Source organism: Emydura macquarii, unplaced genomic scaffold (genome assembly GCF_026122565.2).
Source record: "Emydura macquarii macquarii isolate MOO-44397 ecotype Brisbane River unplaced genomic scaffold, CSIRO-AGI_Emac_v2 contig_2365, whole genome shotgun sequence".
In the NCBI taxonomy this organism is placed as follows: domain Eukaryota; kingdom Metazoa; phylum Chordata; order Testudines; family Chelidae; genus Emydura; species Emydura macquarii.
Window position 1 is genome coordinate 3,149,412 of NW_027132502.1, and position 19,766 is coordinate 3,169,177.

The following is a 19,766-nucleotide window of genomic DNA, read 5'->3' on the forward strand; positions in this document are numbered from 1 at the left end:
CACGCGGATGGGGTGATTGTAACCCAGGGGACTTGGGGTCCCGGTTCTGTCCTAGATCAAGGACAATCCTCCGTGAGACAGAGAGGTTCTGAATGTCTCTAGGCACTGACACGTTCCCTGCACTTGGCTTCTAGCTTTCCATCGGTGGCATCATCATTCTGAAGGACACCAGTGAGGATACGGAGGAGCTGGTGGAACCGGTGGCAGCCCATGGCCCGAAGATTGAGGAAGAGGAGCAGGAACCTGAACCACCAGAGCCTTTTGAGTACATTGATGACTAGAGTCCTGAGGTCTGGTATAATTCTCTAGCTCCTCCGTTAATGGGTACAGGAGGCCAGTCAAAACAGTTTTTCAAGGGCCCAGTGCTTCAGTGGGTTGCCTCTTTTTTTTTTTTTTTTTTAAAGGGGCCATTGTGTGTACTTTTGTGCCTGTGTCCAGATATATGTACATTGTGCTGATTGTTTTAAGCGATTGCTAGCAGTGGAAATCAAAGCCCTCTTATGTGTGTGATATATTCTAGTAGCTCAATATGGGGCCAGATGCAGTGTAAATGTCTGTTGCCTGCTATGTGACTGGCCAGAACACCATCTCTAGACATTAGAAGGTCACTGAGACTCCACACAGACATAGTCCTTGGCCGGTCTAGTATAGAGACTACCCTGCTGTTCAGAATTATACCATAGTGTATATAGTGACTTTGTAACGTGGAGCCTGTGCACCAAGTTTTGCTGAGAACACCAGATTCAGTTCATGTAAGATGGGACCCAATCCCAATGTCCACGCGCTCCAGGCATTAAATGATCTAACTGCAGGTTCCTTCATAAATAACATGGGGGTGGGGGAGGCATTGGGGAGAGAGTGTGTGACTGAACTGACATGCTGGTTTGTTGCTGGGAATCAGAATCCAGTTGCCTTGTTTCTGAATGTAGGTTTAAAAATGCACTTCCCATAAGAGCAGAAATAATTCACATGGATTGCTGGTTAGTCAGGATACCTAGTTTCTTGCCAAAAACGGGCTGTCACGAACGCTGGAGCACGTCAGCTCTTTTGGGAATGGGCAGAAGATGGCCTTCACTAATGTGTGTTTTTTTGGGTTTTTTTTAAAAACCTTTCTGGTCTCTGTCTCCAGGACCAGCTCCACTAAAGAAGATGCTTTGTCTGGTATTGGAAACACACATGAGGAAATTCCTATGGAGACCTGCCATTCGATGCCTGCAGTGTCACCTCTGCGCTGACCTGAAGCAGATGGTCTGTGATTTATGAGTGCGGAAGAGATGTGTACTAGTAGGTGTACTCTTTCACAAAACGTCGTTTTCAAATAAACGTATTAAAACCTCTTGATGGAAAGCTTGCTTTTGTTTTGAAGTCCCAGTTTGTCTGAAGGAGGGCAAGCTTCACCAGACTCCCAATGCTTGATGTACAGGTTCCGAGTCATCCTCTGGTTCTCTTTTCTTCCCACGTTAGGTTGGTTTCTCCTTATAGATGGCCCAGCTGCATCCCCAGCAGGCCTTAACCTATGGTAGAATAGAACAACAGTGATGGCTTCTAAAAATTACCCATGCACATTGCTTCTTTTAATGCTTGTTTAGGCCAAGTGATACCAATAAATTCATGCTGGTTCCGCTCTGGCACTAGTCTGACAGACTGATTGTGTGTGTTTTGCATTCATGATGAGGCCCTGCGCCACCGCATCTGCCCAGAGGCATTTGCAAAGTTGACCTTAAGAACAGCAATCATCTGTACGCCGGTCATCCAGGTACATGGATAGATCTCTGCGGGGGTCCTTTTCTGCTACAAAGGTGCTGAGCACCAGTGCGGGAAAAAGAAAATGAATAGCTTAAAAATGCACATATTTTTCTTTACACCCCAGCAAATTACCCTTTGTTTTGAATGCCTTGATTCTTTTCTCCCATTATGGAAATGGAGCTGGTTAAGTCAGTAGGCTAAAAGTGCATTCTGGAATTAGATGGGGGTGAATCCAGAGATGCAAGTTCGTACGTTGAAAAGTGCATCTTTGGCCAAGGATAAATTTATGGCTAGGAGCATGGAATTTGCCTCAGTCAGAAGGAATGAACGCAACACTCCCATTCAATGTCTAAACAGCTAGGACTTTCCCTGTTATGCCTGTAAGACTTTAAGTCACATCACAGTCAAGCCAGCGAACCTCAGATGTGGCCAGCTGTAGAACAGTCTCGTCTAAGGTGCGTCACTTGAAACAACCATCGCTTAAACCTGACAAGGTTTTTATTATGTGTATTGCAGCCAAGAAAGAATATTGTCCCAAACGAACTTAATGAAAAAATCATGTGCATCATAGCTGCTAGGTCTGTAAAATATTCCATGTACATAGTTTATTCCAGCAAGACATTTATTAATGTCTGCATTAATAGACCAGGTGGTCCTCTTTCTCTGCAGAATGTAAGTTTCAGTTTGGTAGAGGCACATAAGATATACCTTTCAAGGAACTGAGCAGAAAAGTAGCTTCTGTCCATCCAAGACTTTAAGCAGAATTCACCGAAGCTAAAAGCATCATTGCTTAAAGCAGGGCTGGTCATGACCCAATGTTCTTTTAAGAATGTGATTCAGATACATTGTTTCCATGAAGCAGAATTGGGGATAATCCTGAAGGGGCTGTTTACCATCTATGTAAAACGTTGTTGTACATGAAAGAATAGAAACGAAGGGATAGTCCCTGCACAAACTATTAGAATCCAAAGCAGAGCACAGGTTTAATGGTGCAAGAAATAAAGGGAGACATTAATGCTGTGAATTATTGAATGTGTAATGGAGAGGATCACCCAGTGTAAACAGCCAAATGAGGGTTTGCAGTGCGCAGGAGACACACAGCCTATGAAAGGGGAGAGTGTTTTTTTATTAGTGTATAATTGTTATTAGGCTTCTCTGCATAGTATCTGAAGCATCTCACAGATAGCACTTTTCATCTTTAGATCTCAAAGTGCTTTGCAAAGGAAGTCAGTATCATTAGTCCTGTTATACAGATGGGGAAACTGAGGCACAGAGCAGCGGACATGACTTGACCAAGGTCACCTAGTGGGTCAAGGACAGAGCTAGGAATTGCACTCCAGTTTCCTGAGGCCCTATTCACTAGGCTATATTGCCTCCTTTTATGGCGTTAGCCTCACCCATGTTGTCTCCATTTTACAGATACAAAAATTAAGGCACCAGAAGGAAAAGTGACTTCCCCAAGGTCACTTAGGATGTATACGGCAGGTCCAGGAATAGAGCGCAGTATCCTGATTTCCGGTCCCTAAGCCATAAGACCTTCCTTCCTCACCATGTCAGCAACTGCACACAGCCAGACCAGCATTGCATACATTGTAGGCAATCTTTCCATCCATCTGTCGTCATCCAGTTTGCGAAATGGAAAGATTATTCATTCTTTGGAACTCAGGGGAGGCAGATGTGGTTTGGAAGAAGGTATGAGTGGACGCAAAGAGAAATACCATGCTGATGAGCACAGTGGGAGAAGCAGCACTTTCACAGAAGGCAGCTTGATAAGGCTGAAGAGTTATTCAGTGCCATCTCTCTTCTTTCCCCTTAACAGGGCTTTGCATTTCATCGAATCTTAGAAGATTAGGGTTGGGAGGGACCTCAGGAGATCCATCTAGTCAAACCACCTGCTCAAAGCAGGACCAACCCCAACTAAATCATCCCAGCCAGGGCTTTGTCAATCCAGGCCTTAAAAACCTCTAAGGATGGAGATTCTGCCCCCTCCCTAGGTAACCCATTCCAGTGCTTCACCACCCTCCTAGGGAAAAGGTTTTTCCTAATATCCAACCTAGACCTCCCCCACTGCAACTTGAGACCATTGCTCCTTGTTCTGTCATCTGCCACCACCGAGAACAGCCTAGCTCCATCCTCCCTGGAACCCCCTTTCAGATAGTTAAAGGCTGCTATCAAATCCCCCTCATTCTTCTCTTCTGCAGACTAAACAAGCCCAGTTCCCTCAGCCTCTCCTCATAAGTCTTGTGCTCCAGCCCCCTCATCATTTTTGTTGCCCTCTGCTGGACTCTCTCCAATTTGTCCACATCCTTTTTGTAGTGGAGGGTCCAAAACTGGACACAATACTCCACATGCGGCCTCACCAATGCCGAATAGAAGGGAATAATCACGTCCCTCAATCTGCTGGCAATGCTCCTACTAATGCAGCCCAATATGCCATTAGCCTTCTTGACAACCAGGGCACACTGCTGACTCATATCCAGCTTCTTGTCCACTGTAACCCCCAGGTCCTTTTCTGCAGAACTGCTGCCTAGCCAGTGGGTCCCCCCAGTCTGCATGGGATTCTTCCGTCCTAAGTGCAGGACTCTGCACCTGTCCTTGTTGAACCTCATCAGATTTCTTTTGGCTCAATCCTCTAGTTTGTTTAGGTCACTCTGTATCCTATTTCTACCCTCCAGCCTCCCTACCACTCCCCCGCAACTTAGTGTCAGCTGCAAATTTGCTGGGAGTGCAATCCACTCCATCCTCCATTTGCTGGTTTGAATCCTCTACTGCAGGCAATGTTCATGCAGCATGCTATAGTCTCAAAGTTTCTTTGGGCTTGTCTACACTAACAATTAGTCTGGCGAGCTGGGGTGTGAATCTACTCTGCACTAGCCCGCTGCAGACTGACTGTCCACATGGACCATGCTGACGCACACTAGCAGTTTGTTAATGCGCTTCGATCGACTCCTGTTTCAAAGAGGACTGGATCAAAGCACGTGGATGAATCGTGGTTGTGCGTCAGCAGGGTCCGCACACACAACAGTTAGTCTGTGGCAGGCTACTGTGGAGTAGACTCCCATCCCAGCTTGCTGTGAACTAAATGTTTGCATAGACAAGCCCTTTGTTGCACGGTTACTGATGGCTGGGGCCACTCCAAACAACGGTGGGGCTGCAAGCTGCGCAGGCTATTGCCTTTGCCCAGCCAGATTTCTAGTGGGCAAACTTTCCAAAAAGAAAGATACGGTTGCGGAGGTGTTAGTTTTGCTGTTCTGGGTTCACCACGTCCAGGACCCAAAGAGGAGAAGATGAAGGAAATGGTGTCAGTCACAAGCCGAAGGGTAACAAGTGTGTAGGTGGCAGCGCCACACGGTGGTGGCCTGTGGTAGGTATTTTTGGAAAGTGTTTGAGGGGTAGGCCATCTGAAGGACCTTTCTGATGCCTGGTAGGTGCAAATGGCCCCCACCATATCCACTAGCTTGGTCTGAGGCTTGTTAACTGTGAAACCAAGTAGAAGAATATAGTATAAACGTCCCTGCTAATTACCAGGGGATTGATTCTGGTTCTAGTTCTGTACAGAAACTGTGCCTGCGAAGCAGCTCATAACAAACTGCTTTGTGCACTGGCCAACTGGTTTCCTCTCCAGAACGCTTCTGGTTGACTTTTGTATAGGGCGCTGTCTAGATGAGCCGATTACACTTCACAGAGCTCTCATTACAAATGTTCTTCCTTCCCGTTCCCCTTAACCTCACTCCTCCCAGAGACCGTGTTATCTTCTGGAATTTCCCTTGACACACGTAACATTTAACAGCCGCAGATGATCTCATGCTCGGAACTGATAAAAGGCTCGAAGCTGGAGTCTCCTAGTCCAAGAGGTTACAGGAATGAGTAATTAAATTCCTCTCCAATTAGTTGCTTGAAGCTCTTTAGTGGAGCTCAGGAGCAGTTGTCATTAGCCTCGTAATGGCAAAGAAAGAGTCTTTCTGAATCAGGCAACGGCACCTCTAATGTCAGCATAAGCATTAAGACTTAGCACTCCTCTGGTTCTTTGTATGATCAGTGCACTGGGCAAGCATTGGTGGGACTCGCGCTCTTTAAACGGAAGCAAAAAATGGTGCATGCAGAAAAATGTTACCCAGCCGCTGGCTCTTGACTTCAGGATGTGCACTTTTTTCAGAGGCGGAGAAGAGACAATCCTGGAGGGCAGACTGGAAAGGGTGGAGAGGACACTGGACAGGATAAGGAGAAGGGCACTGCTTTCAGGAAGCAATTAACAATGTTGACCAATGTATGCTGGCTAGATATTGTGCATTAACTGCACCATACATACATCAGTATGAATTAAGCACAACTGGTACAGCAGTTATATAGCCTAAATTGGCCTTCAGCTTTACTATAATCCTGTTCACTTATGCTAAGTATCCCATAACCCCCTTGCGTTAGCTGAAGTAAGCTTTGACTTAAGTAGGTAAGAAAGCTGTCACGATAAGGACATAGCAGTGGGTAGGGAGTTACTTTTACAGGCCAGGACTGGAAGTCCCAAAGGAAGAAGACGAGACATGATGATTGTTCTACCCTGGTACAAACTTAGAAGGCAGCTTCACAGACTGGTAGCTGGAATGCTAGCATCCAAAACAAAGATAAGGAAAGGAACAGAACAATAAATTAAGGAATTGGGATGGACAGATGGGTTTAATTTTAGTAACATAAAGAAATGTATAACTCGTAAAATCCTCCAGTAAATACTATCAGCTGAAATGTAACTTGGGGAGCACAACTTCTGCCTCACGTAAATGTAAAAATGCTACACGAGGAGGCTTCCCAGAGACTGGTATCATGTAGAACTTTTTTCCTTTACTATATTATTATTATTGGCTTAGAGAAATAAACTTGACTGATCTTAGTTATTTGGTCTCTTGAATATATTTCATAACAGCATCACGAACCTAGAGTCTGACTAAAAACACAAAGACAAAGGATAAGTTCTGTCCCATTCAGATCAGGGGCACCCGAGTCCTAGCGTGGCTCATATAAGAAGAGAGTGACCACACTAGGCTTCTGGTTGAGAAAGGCGGTGAGATGAGGTGTGTCTGAAATGGATGGTCTAGAGATGGCAGAACTGAGCTGCTCATTTACCTTTTCTCAATAATTTGAGACTGGTGCGCTGGCAAGAGGAAATTAAATACTGTGTAACCGATTAACCATGGAACTATCTGTCCCAGGATGTTGGGGCAAATAGCTGTAAGATTCAAAACACGACTGCATTCTTCTATGAACCGGAAGAGCAATACATAGTGTGGTATCAATGCTAGCTTGGATAGAATGACAAGGGCCATCAACCCCCTTTTCCAGGGGACCAGTGATCATGAAGATGCTTCCCTTACGCACTGCATGCTGCATTAGGTGTGTTCTGGGTGTACAGCACTGCATATTCATTTGGTGTAGCCTGTGGTACTGACCTGCTGTTGGGGAGAGAATGCCAGGCTAAATGGCCCATTGGTCCATTAAATATGGCAGTCCCTACATTCTTCTCTGTAGAACTTAAGTGCTTCTTTTTCTTGGTAGGCCGAGTTCTCATTTCTTCCTCTATGGTTCGTCCCTCAGGGCTCGGCTACAGCGGCTGTGGAGATGTGCTGCCACAGCCAGAAACGTGGCCGCTGTCTGGAAGTGAGCGTATTCGCTGACGGCAGATTCCGTTACTTGCTGCTACTTGGCAAATGCCATTTGACAGCGGCACATCGACTGGCTTAGTGGGGGCTTTAGGTGGTAATGACCAGATCTGAGATGAGGCAGGGATGTTCCTGGAAGGTGCACAGTTCCACCCAGTTGCTCTAACTCTGGAGAATAAAGATAATCTGGTTACTTTTTGAGGTGCCGCTTTGCCATCATGTTGGTTCCATGGGAGTGGCAAAGGAATGTCAGTTTTGTACAGGTTCACGGCACTGATAAAGGTTCCTTTGGACCAGCAAAACTCTTAGCTTTGAGGGCCACGCTCTCTCAGCTGGGTGCAGGTGGCGTTGGAAGAAATAGGAGTGGCTGGCTTCTGCTGGTTCGAGATACGAGATCTCTCTGAAAGGGAAATATCGAAAACTGAACTCTCAGATGTCCGCATTAAAAGAGTTGAGACAAGTGATCTTCTGATCAGCAATGGTTGAACGCAAAGAAGACTTCTGAAGGAGTTTCACAACAGAGGTTGTTCCGATCCTGCTGAAGGAATGATGGACATAAGCTGAATATCCAACCAGCTAGCGTTAGGAATTTAGCTAGAGCTTGGTCTAGCACTCAGTCTGCAAGGAGGCTACGTCTCTTTGGGATGTGCCATGATGATGTCCTCCTAATGGATTCTAAGGTGCTTTACCAGCTATAGATGCACAGTGCTGGGGAGATGTTGTCATCTTTGAGCTAGAAAATCATGGCTAGGCAGATCCCCTGCTTGCAGCCTGCTGGGCAAAGGCAGTGTGTGGGCATGAACTTGAGGCTGACAACACAATTGAACAAAAAATGATCATCAGCTCCAGTTCTGTAATGCTGTCTCCAAGCCCTGCTATCCTCGGTCTCCCCGCCAGGGACTGTTCAGGTACTGTGAGCCCGAGATGAGCAGCCTTCTTTCTGTGGCATGAGCTGGCGTGGCTAATTAAGTGTGAACCGACCCATGGGTAGCAGTTAGTTCAGACAGTCGCTGAGTGGGGCAAACACGGGGCAATTTTCTCTCAGATTTAGGCTGCTGTAACAAAACAAAGCAAACCCTTTGAACTGGGTCCTGTCCTGCCGCCCAGCTCCATCATTCAATGGAGCGAACTGGTCTGCTCTGAATTCCTCCTGCTGCTGGCCAGGCCACTGCTTCCCTCTTCTCTCCCCACTAGCTGGCTGACCCTGCTCCTCTTTCTTCCCACCTCCAGGAATCTCCCAGTTCTGGCGCGCTCCCTCGCTGGGCCGTGAAGACTTGTCCCTACCTAGTGATGGCGGTTGGTCGGGCAAGCCTTTCTGCCCATCCCTGCAGAAAGGTCTAAACACTGAGACACCCCCCCACCAAAGGGTCTATTAGCTGGCGACACTGGGGAAGAGGCAGCAGCAAACTTTGTTGATTCTCTTGGCATCTCTGGTATTTAAACTCTTCATGATGCTCTGCCTATGACATTCTTTTCTTGGGATCATTGAATATTTCCCCTCCCTCCGTATGAGTTATATCCCCTGCCCTCCTAAGCCATCGCTTAGCCAGGCTGTATAATTGAATTATTTTACTCATCGTTTTCCTGGCTTTGTTCTGAACTCCCCTCCATGTGCCGGTGCCGAGACCTGCCCAAGGTTCCAGGAAGAGCCTCACCAAAAGAGGAGCTGGGTTTACTGACACACTGTGCTTGTCTTCCACCTTGTCCTGCACCTTCGTTTCCCCCTCTCCCGAGCAGAGGCTGCACTGTCTGAAAGCGCGGAGGCGAAAAGTGACACACACATGCACTCAAGTCCAATTTATCTTCATCAGCTGCTGGAATGTATCCGATTCCAAACAGGGTCTGTGTTGTCCTGTCCAGGCGGGCCTTTTTTCCATTTTTAAGGAGATCTTTTCAGAACAGAAATAATAGATACATTACATTTGATGATAAAACACATCCACAGGTTCAAGCTTTCTCTTGCTGCGCAGGTACCCGTTGTTGCTTTGGCACTGGGCAGTTTTCTGCTTTCCTTTACTCAGTGTTTTCGAAACCTTTGGTGATTTATTTTACATAAAATTCCATTTGAGAAAACAAACTTGACTGTTCCTGGGCATTGCCCCGTCACGGCTCTTGGCAGGGTGTTGCGGTGAGTTGGCTGGAGATATAAACCTTTTGAAATATTGCTCGTAGGTCATGCTTTAAGTACATTCCACTGTCCCGTGTCATCTGGCCATTTCGGGATGGAAGAATCAAGGTTTCAAGATGATCATATGGTTTCGAAATTGAAAATGGCCTTTATTGATGCTGACACTGAGCCGTCAGCCCTACCCTTTATAAGAATGCTCTCCAAGCATTTTTAAGATCATTCCATTTTTACTCACCATTTAGTACAACCTCTTGGGAGCTTGAAATCAAGATATTTCTTGTCAGGAAATGTTGCATACACACTGGTTTGTTCTTTATGAATGAGCTGCATGTCTTGATTGGTTTGTTTTATGGCTGGGACGTGTCATCTCTGCAATCCATGCTTCCCCATTATTATTCTTTACTATTTGTACTGAGGTAGGCGCCAGTGGTGGCTACAAGACCCCAGTGTGCTAGGTGCTGCGCATACACAGAACAAAGAAATTGTACACGCTTCAGAGATCTTGTAATAGACATTTAGAAATGGATGCAGTGGTGTTGTGGCTGTGTAGGTCCCAGGTTATTAGAGGGAGAAGGTGGGTGAGGTAACATCTTTTACTGGACTAATGAATGCCTGTTGGTGAGAAAGACATGCTTGTGAACTTACACAGAGCTCTTCTTCAGATCTGGCATGAGAACCCTGAAGATGAGGTCTGTGTAACCTTGAAAGCATGTCTGTCTCACTCATAGAGGTTTAAAGATGAAGACGGCCAGGGGCTGCACTGTTAGAGCTAAAGGACCATTCGCTTAGCGAGTGGAAAGCTGTCTGCCAAGACTCCGCTCTCCAATCTGCAAGCTGCTGGGCCAAGTGCACCAGGTGAAAACGGGGTATCAGAGGACAGATCCCAATGGGTGGATCAAATCACTTTTGACCTATTATCAGACAGAAGCAGCTGCTGCCTTGGTACAGATGGGGCATGGAATCTCCCACAGAACCGGCTCTGGAGCAATGGTGTTTGCATAGTGGGGGGAGGTTACAGCTCCCTAGAGCTGCTTGGAAAAAAATTGGCAACTTTTTTGGGTGGAAAAAAATGGCTTTTTGGGGGCCAAATAGTAAATAATTACTTGGGGGGAGGAGGAAAAAAGTTTGGTTGAAAAATAAATTTTTAATGTTTCAGTTCAAAACTGAAACAATTCCATTTTTTTGACGAAAAATCAAAATGTTTCACAGAAAGCTGAACTTAACTGAGAAAAAAGAAATGTTTGTTTGTGTTTCAACTTTCCCTGGTGGAAAAATAAATTCACGACGCGATCGAAAACTAAGCCAAAGTCTAGGGGTGAGTTTACTATGTTTATGAGGTATTAAAAATCTAGCTATATAGAACTGACACCATTACTACTGCAATTCTCAACCATCTCCTGCATTTCTTTCTAACTCACGCATGAAACAACTTGCTTATCCGGATTGTTGACGAGGGTCGTGCTAAGGGACTTGGATATATTTGATTTCATGAACATTTTTTAAAATACGTGACATGCACGCAACATTTAAACCCAACCTTTTGGTGCTCAGAGGGGAAAGTGGAAGGTTAATCTTTGACCTTTCTTTGTGGCCATTCAGTTCCGCACTAGACTGTTCTTCATCTCCACATCGACATCCCCTGTCTGCAGATGGGTTGTTCCTTCTTCCCTCTTTCTGTGTGTGTCATGCGTTATCCTTCAATCCAGCCCTTAATTTCTGTTATATTGGTTGGTCTTTTTCTAGCATTAGCGTTTCTTTTGAACACAGAACGTGGATGATGTCCCAAATAGACGACTGGAGCTGGTGACCTGAGGGTACCACTGTGGAAAAGCTTATCTGTCTCCATTAACAACAGCCCTACGGGTTGTGCTAGGCTATGAAAACAAGTTTGACTGGAACCTTGACTTTTCTCTCCATTCCCGTCTTTGGTTTCATTTCCTCCACCACTCATGGCTTGTCTTAAACTAAAGATTGTCAACTCCTTGGGGCAGGAACTGTCTCTGTGTCTATACAACGTTTAGCACCATGCCGCTCCGACTTAGCTAGACTTCCTGGCCCCGCACCTTCCCAATTCAGTATTCTCCCGTGCTGTGTACACTTCATCTGCGGTTCTGTATAAAAGGGGCCCCAGCCCATCACCAAATCCTTAATTAATGTTCCAGTCTGTTTTGCTGAAGTATAAAGAAAAGGCGCATGCCCAGTGCCGTAAACTCCAACACCCGTCCTCATTATTTGGTTCTCCCCTACCTTTCCCTCCTTGCTCGCCTCAGAGGAAGGCGTTTTGTGAGGCTTGGCTCTCGCCGCAAACTCGGAGCCTGCGGCGCCTGCTGCCAAGCTGAGTGGACTGTGCCTGCGAGCCTGGGTGTGAGGGCTGGGGGGGAGGAAGGTGCCAGCAGACCGACAGGTCCCGAGCACTGACTGAACTCCGGCGAGTCGACGGGTTTCTACAAGCGTGGCCTTCCGTGCAGCTGGTGCCTGCGAGCTGGATCCTGGCAGGTATGTGCCCTGGGACGCCTTGCTCCTGCTGCTTCACAACCTGCCCGGCCACAGGGCAGGCTCTGGCACGGCCTCATCGCAGGCTTGGCAGGGGATGTGTTTCAGCTTCCGGTCAGCTTGCATTGTCCACTGCATTGCATTGTCCACTGAGCCAGAGAACCTGCTGCAGGCTTTGCTCTGGGCCTGTTCGGGCGGGAGGGGTTTAGGTGGCTGCTCCGAAGGAAACATCCAACTGCCTCGTCAATAGCCACCTTTACAGGCTGAAGTACCAGCCAGGATACGGCCACGTTGCAATGAGACACCCGTGGCTGGCCATGCCAGCTGACTTGTGCTGGAGTGAAGAGGCTGCAATCTGAGCTGTGGGACCCTCCGGCCTTCCAGGGTCCTGATCCCAAATGCCTACCCCTTAGCCCAAACCCTTTAGCCTGGGTTGACTGGTATGGGCCAGCTGTGGGTTTCGAAGTGCGGTGTAGACATACAGCAAGGGGCGGGATGTGTGTTGTGATGTTGTCAGCCTGACTGGACATTTAAATGCCATCTCTTGATGCAGTTTCTTTGAGGTTTCCAGGTAAGAGAAAAGTCTTGTCGTTAACTCACTGGACTGGGACTCAGGAGATCAGCTGCTGACTTCCAATCTGACCTGGGCAAGTCACTTAAACTCTCTGAGCCTCAATTTCTCATCTGTAAAATGGGGATAATAATCCTTCCTTTCTCCCTCGGTCTTGCCTGTTTTGATTGCAAAGTCTTCAGGGCAGGGACTGTGCAAAAGGGGGCCCCAATCACTCTTGGCATGACTGCAATTTAAATCCGTTTTGCTAGCCTGGGTGATGTAAAGGCGTGAGAGAATCCTTTGAGCTCTTCCGAGCATATAGGTATGTGCATGCCTCCGTGCACGGCTACCGGAATTTTTTCCCCTTTGCAGACCCCGTAGGGCCGGCTCTGGTGCCCCCTTGAGTCCCGCGCACATGCCGTGGTATATGAGGTGCTGCCGGTCCTACACTCCTCAATCTCTTCTTTCCGCCCGTGGCGGTTACTGGAACTGGTGTGCTTCCATTGCAAGCGTTTTATTCCCCGTGTTTAAACCTTAAAACTAGGATTTTTTGTGTTAGTTAGTTTGTTAGATTAGTAAGTGCTGTAGTGGTAGACAGACACTTGAGGACAGTCTAGCTGAGTTTCTTACGGGAGCGGGTATGCTCCGGTGTCATGGCTTCAAGCCGTGCACTCCAGCGGGAAGGCTTTCCCACTAACTGACCCCCACTGCCTAAAGCATGGGGGGGGGGGGGGGAGGAAAGCTCTTCGTAAGTAAGAGAACGGATCGTAAGGCTTTCAGACTCTGGTAAAATCCGCCTGAAAACCCGGCTCACGGAGCCCCGAGCCAGCTCCGAACCAACCGCTTTGCTGCGGTATCCAGCGCGCCGCCAGTGCAGAGAGCACCATCGGCACTGACCCGACTCGGTACTGCGGAGACAGAAGCACTCGGACTCCCCTGCACCGTCGGAGCAGGCGGGGTGGAGCACAGGATCCGCACCGAGCTCGGATTATTATTCCCCCACCGAAGGAGTAGAACTGGCTTCTTGCATTACATTGCTCTGCGCCATCTTTCGCGTCGGCTGGGATAAATCACTTGTGATCAGCCATATGAAGTGCTTTGGGGCCTGGACGGCTTTGGGGTGGACGCACGAGAAGGTGCTAGATATGCTTTGGGGCTTGTTTGTAGCTTCCTGGCTGCCGCCGCTGCAGAAACACCCAGCATCGCTGGTTAATAATTCCAGGCAAGTTGCAGGTTGGTCAGCGCTCTTCTCATTGGTTGCTTGAGGTTTGTTCGTGATCAAACAGATTAGTTCTTTGGAGCCCCTGTCAGGGTGGTTAATAGGTAGGCTTGCTGCCAGGTTTCATTCATTTCGGTGTCAGCAGCTAGAATAATAAACCACGGTAGGGGGCAGACGGTTGGTGGGGAAACCCGGGGCAGTGCAGCATTATCGCTCAGGCGAATTAGCCCACAACAGAGCCCCCATCTGTTACTCCTGGCACTGGCCCTGAGTCTGGCGCACCCGGAAAGAGCAAATCTCTCTGCTTTTCATCATTTATCTACCCAGCGTATAAGGTGCCCTGGAGCCCGTCGAGGAACGAGAGAAGATGGCTCTCCGGGGCTGAGGCTACGAGCTGGGAGGCCAGTTAGTGCCAATTGCGATGATGGGCTTTGGGAGCTGGATAGCTGCATCTAGCTCCGTGCCTGCTGGTGTTCTTTACTCCTTCTTATGACACAAGAACTAGGGGTCAACAAATAAAATGAATAGGTGGCAGGTTTAAAACGAACCGAAGGAAGTATTTCTTCACACGACGCACAGTCAACCTGTGGAACTCCTTGCCAGAGGATGTTGTGAAGGCTGAGACTCTTAATGGGGCTCAAAAAAGAACCAGATAAGTTCATGGTGGATAGATCCATCAGTGGCTATTAGCCAGGATAGGCAGGGATTGCTGTTTGCCAGAGGCTGGGAATGGCCAACAGGATGGATCACTTGATGATGACCTGTTCTGTTTATTCCCTCTGAAGGACCTGGCATTGGCCACTGTTGGAAGACAGGACACTGGGCTTAGATGGACTGTTGGTCTGACCCAGTATGGCTGTTTTTATGCCCATGGTTAACCCCTGCCCCCAATGAAAGGAGCCAATGGAAGCAGGTACAATTCTTGGCGCACTGGGGATGTCACGGGGGAGACAGCCCATGGCAGGAACATTCTGGCACAGCACCAGTTGCAAAAGCCTGGTACATGCCCCTGAGGGTGGGGTCCCTGGAGCTGGCATATGGCTGGGGGCTGTTGTGTGGGCTGCGGGCAGTGCTGAGCGGTGCTGCCGTCCCAGTGCCTACCAAAGGAAGGTGAGCTGCAAGCTCTTTGCTCCCTAGCTACAGCCGGCTTGGAGGGACGTGGGGAGATCTTGGAACGCTTCTCTCCTGCTTTAAATACCGGAGCTGACGTTTAGCGAGTGTGACTTGTTAGGGCTAATTCCTTAGGAAGCTTCATTCTCTCAGGCCTGGGCCGAGAGGCTGGAGAGGAACCCGTCGCTGGCTGGTGTGCGAGCGGCTAATTAGGGCCAAATGACACTGGAGACAGAAGCGGAGCCAGCGGCCGGAAAAATGTTAACATCCCTGCTCTCTTATGATTCATAGCCATTGTCCTACCGAACCCCGGCTTCCTCGGCCGGGAAGAAATCAGCCTCCTGCTCAGGTTGACTTAAAGGGCAAGCCCCGAAGTTCCCTGGGGAAACTCAGGCTTGGATCTGCACCTGGCACCATCTTCCCCTTTCCTCAGTCGAGTCGGGACTGCAGATACAAAAGGCAACTCTTGGGAGTGCGGCCCCATCCTGGGGGGACGAGAGAGCGATGACGCGTTGGGGGGACCCGGGGTAGGGTGCTAGCGGGGGCTGGTTTAGATATGGGCAGTCGGTAGAGGAACACTGGAGCAGCTGACTCGATGGCCTGGTGGGCAGGACAATTTCCAAGCCCCCTTGGATGTCATTTTTTGGGCTGGTGTTCTGGAATTTCCCCGTACCCTCCTCTCTAGGTGGGGCCGCAGCTGTCTCTTTCCTTCCTCCCAGGGTCAGGCAATGCTTTTCCTCGCCGCCTTTCAATGCAAAGTCTTATGATAAAGGGGAGATTATCTGCGTTCACCTTCCTCCTATCCCGGCTGCTGGAGCAGACAGCGTCTCTCTCCATTTCCATCTCTCCACCCTCACGCTAGTTAGTCATTCCATTCCCCTGCGCTGTGCTCGGTCTCTCCTGCTTTCCTCTGCTGCTTTATAATCACTGGTTCTGGGCCGAGTCTGCCCTGGCCATACATGGGGTGAGGTGGGCTGGACGGAGCATAGCTCCATGCAGGAATTTGCAACACAGGTTGGCTGTGATCTTACAAATGCTTCCCCCAGGGCAGGAGCATTTACAGGAGGGAGTTTGCTGGGTCTGATCTGTTGGTCCTAGGGACCTGTGTCTCGGTGGGTGGGTTTCGGGCCAGTGTCGTGGGCACTCTTCAGCCTGAAGTACGGTTTTTTGCTGCCCCGGTAAAGACGTTAACGTTGTTGAGGCTCTAGACTTGGAAGATCCAGGCTCAGTTCCCTGCCTCACCGCAGGCTCCCCGTGTGACCTTGGGCCCAGACCCCACAAGGTATGTAGGTGGCTAATTCCCATCGATTTCAGTGGGAGTTAGGCGCGTCAGTACCTTTGAGACCTTAGCTCTCTGGGTCTCAGTTTGCCGCCTGTACAATGGGGAGAATAGACCTGCCCTAACTCAGAGGAGACGTACGTTAGAGATTGTGCGGTGCTCTGATTCTGTGGTAGTTGAGACCCAGGAGGAAGGGCCCACAGGAGATTTCGGTTTTGTTTAGAGGTGGTATTTGATCCCTTTGGCTTATTGGCGAGGGGGCTGGTGGCTGCTTCGGTTGAGGTGGCACCAGGCAAGCTTGGTCTTTTCCAGATGTTGTCTACGAGGGGGGATTGCCCACGTTCTGCTCGGCAGACCCTGGCCCTGCCGGTTCTGCTCAAGATTGGCTTAATGTTGCTCCCCAAATCCCAACCCCAGGTGGGCACGTGATGCTGGATTGCAGAGCCCCAGGGGCAGGGTTTCTTTTGGCGTTTTATCCCCCTTGCTGCCACTGGCTGTTGAAGTAAGACCTCAGCTTTTGCTTCGAGAATACTGTGTGCACATGTGTGTGCACTTATTTGTGTCGTGGACTGGGATGTAGGTGGTCATACCTAGTGGTCAGAGCAGTGGTGGTCAGGCCTAGTGGCTGCAGCAGGCGTGGGAGCCAGGAGCCGGAGATGGGGGTCACAGCTGGAATCTGAGTTGGGGTGAGGTGTAGAAGCAGGGACTGGGACCAAAGCAGGAACAGGACAGGACAGGACCTGACACTGCAGCCAGCCAGGGATTCACCTGTTGCTCAGACAACTTCCTGTGCTTAAATAGTGAGTCTCTGCCAATCTGCAGCTTCGTGGGTGGTGCCTCTGGTGAGCTAGGATCCACTGGCCCACACACCCTCCTGGTCCCAGTGAGCTGCCACATGGTGGCTGCGATCTGAGGACAGCCTGGATCCCCCAGACCCACATTGGAAAGCCGCGATTCCCTCACATTGCAAAGCTTTTCAGCCATAGCTCTCAGCATGCTTCACCGAGAGGGAGAAACAGCATCATCCTCATTTTACAGATGGGGTTCACTTAGACTCACAGGGTAAAATCCTGCCCCCTTGCCGTCATTTGAAGCTTCAGTGGGGCCAGGTGTCCGCCCCAAGATGTTAAGTGACAGGGCCCAGGTCACAGGGTTAGTCAGTAGCAGAGCTGGGAACAGAAACCCGGAACTCCTGACTCTAATCCCTGCACTCACTCTAGTAGCCCACAGCTGCCCTGTCCGTGCACGTGTATACCAGTAGTGTGTCTGTATATATATTCTTCTTTGTGCTGGCAGAGACCAGGCTGAAAATGGACAGTTGATGGGTCTATAATGTAATGCTTGAAGTGAGCTGGAGAGGGGGAGAGAGCCGTATGTACAATAGGCCCACAGAGAAGCAGAGTTTCTCCGCCAGGGCTGTGTTATTCTGAGTCATCTGTTGCTACAATTCCTGCTGGGATCTAGATGAGGCGTTCAGGGAAGAATTCCATCGGGTAACATTTCTGCAGTATCTGGGCTTCTTGTAGATATTCGCACGGTGTCCGAGAATGGAGCTGTCTGAGCTGTGCAAAGCCCTGGGGCTCGGTGCTGTGGGGCCTGGGGACTGAGCTCCACCATTCCTTTTTGGGGCATATCTGGGTTTCGGAGCCAGACATGTGGCTTTCGCTCAGACCGTGGGTGTGAGCACACTCATTAAGCAGCAACCAGCTTCCCTGGCTAACATGATAAATAGCTGATTAAGTGACCTGGCAGGGGAGCTGCTAAACAAAGAGAGTTCTAATAGGGACAAGATGAATTGTCTTTGTGAATTATGGGTGCATTGTTCCTCTAAAGGTGACCTGCAAAGGAAAAAGAATGTGGGTTGGTGCCTTTTTTTGCTTCCTTACGATGGCCTGAACTAGTAAAGGTTTTGTTGTTGTAGTTGTTCCTGTATATATGAGGATTTTAGTTCTTTCCCTCCCCTATAAGACTCCATGGATGATTGGAGAACTTTGTAGTTAAAAAATTAATAAGCGAATAAAATATAAAAACTGGCCCCATCCTTCCAGTCCTTGGTCTGCAAGGAACTAAAATACGACTCCCACGTCTCACCCTGCTCCTCTGGGCAGGTCACTTTAATAGGGGGAGCTGCTGAAACAGAAATGGAGACGGCCTGTAATCTTGCACTTGGTTTGGCCGGGAGGCTAGATTGCTTGCAAAACAGGGGAGAAAATAGCCACCTTGCAATACTGCGATGAAGGAACGAGCTGGGACTCAATAGATCATGGAAGATTGTTTGCGGATTGTTACCTCTGGTTCAGCCAATACAAAATTTAGCCAGTCAGGATAATTTCTCTCCATAGAGAGAAAAGGGTTAATTTAAAACAAAACTAAAAGCCGGCCGCGATTAGCCTTGACTCTGGACCTGTGGCAGTTTACCCCCCCAAGGAGTCCACAAGGCAGGGAGAGATGGCACAGCTGTTCTGTATGGCAGGAACGACAGAGGAGAAGGCTCGTGTGTCTACAGAGCTGGGACTGTGGGGAGCGATGGAGAGGTGGCTGAACAAAGATAGCTGGGCGGGCGGAAAAGACAAAGACAAGGAGGTCAGCTGGACCTACAATAAAGTGTCTATCTCATCCCTAACCAATTGTAGCCAAGATGTATTAACCCTTTCTTTCCCATCCATTGCACCACTCCCTAGGGGTGACAAGCTGGTTACAACAGGGCTGGACCAAAATCTACCTTTTTAAAAATGTACAGAGATTGGATTGTTTAGTCTGTTCCCCCAACCCAGGCGTGACGTCAGTGACGAAGGGTGGTTGACGGGGGAGAATGTGTTCAATGGAAACATCCACATCAGAGCTCAGGGTGACACGACAGAGAATGGGATTATCTGATGGGGCTGCCTGTGGTAGCAGGGGCTGGACACGCTGACCCAGGAGAGCCCCTCCCGTCGGACGTTCCTCTGCAGCCATTCCTGTCCAGTTAACTAGGGACCCGAATGACAACGGCAGCTCTCAATCTGTGGGCATGGCCGGGATCTGTCACAGCGCCAGGGGGGTTGTCCCTTACAGGCGGTCTGGCTGCCACCTGTGTCTCGTCATAGGCTTGGCCTACACTTACCCGGCGAGTCGGCGGCAGTCGACAGGAGTTACGCAAGCGGTGGCAGGGATATAGTGCATGTTTTGATAGGACGATATTCTTAAGTGATTGGATTGTGCACCCAACCATGGCACCACCCAAAACGTAGGGGCCATTTTATAGCTGTTGGCCACGGTCAACCAGAGATTTGTTGTTACGATTAGGATTTGCATTACAATAGCACCTGGAGCCATAGCTAAACAGATGAGAGAGAGAGAGAGCTAAGTGGAAGCCCCTGCTACTACTGTTCTGTTATAGCGCAGCCTTGGGTGATGTGCATGCCACTAACCCCTCGCGTTATTATTCCCTAAGAAACCAACTGAATTAGACGTTCATTCCTGTATCTATCACCTGCAGCGGGCTAGAACACAGGAGGTGGATTTCCTCTAGGGCCAGGGCTGCACAAAGTTCTTGGGGGCCCGTTACAAAATCTGAACCTGAGCCCCCCCACCCCCTTCCAAAAACAAAA

General features: G+C 49.0%; 1 protein-coding gene across 1 annotated transcript in view; it reads left to right on the top strand.

Annotated features, from left to right (window-relative positions):
- Positions 1–1,336, top strand: part of PSMD1 (proteasome 26S subunit, non-ATPase 1) — a 111,220-nt gene extending 109,884 nt beyond the window's left edge. The window contains exons 24-25 of the mRNA XM_067561117.1: positions 135–290; positions 1,130–1,336. Of these exons, the coding sequence (XP_067417218.1) occupies positions 135–281 (147 nt within the window). The 3' untranslated portion in view covers positions 282–290; positions 1,130–1,336. The remainder of the gene's footprint in view (positions 1–134; positions 291–1,129) is intronic.
- The last annotated feature ends 18,430 nt before the right edge of the window (positions 1,337–19,766 follow it).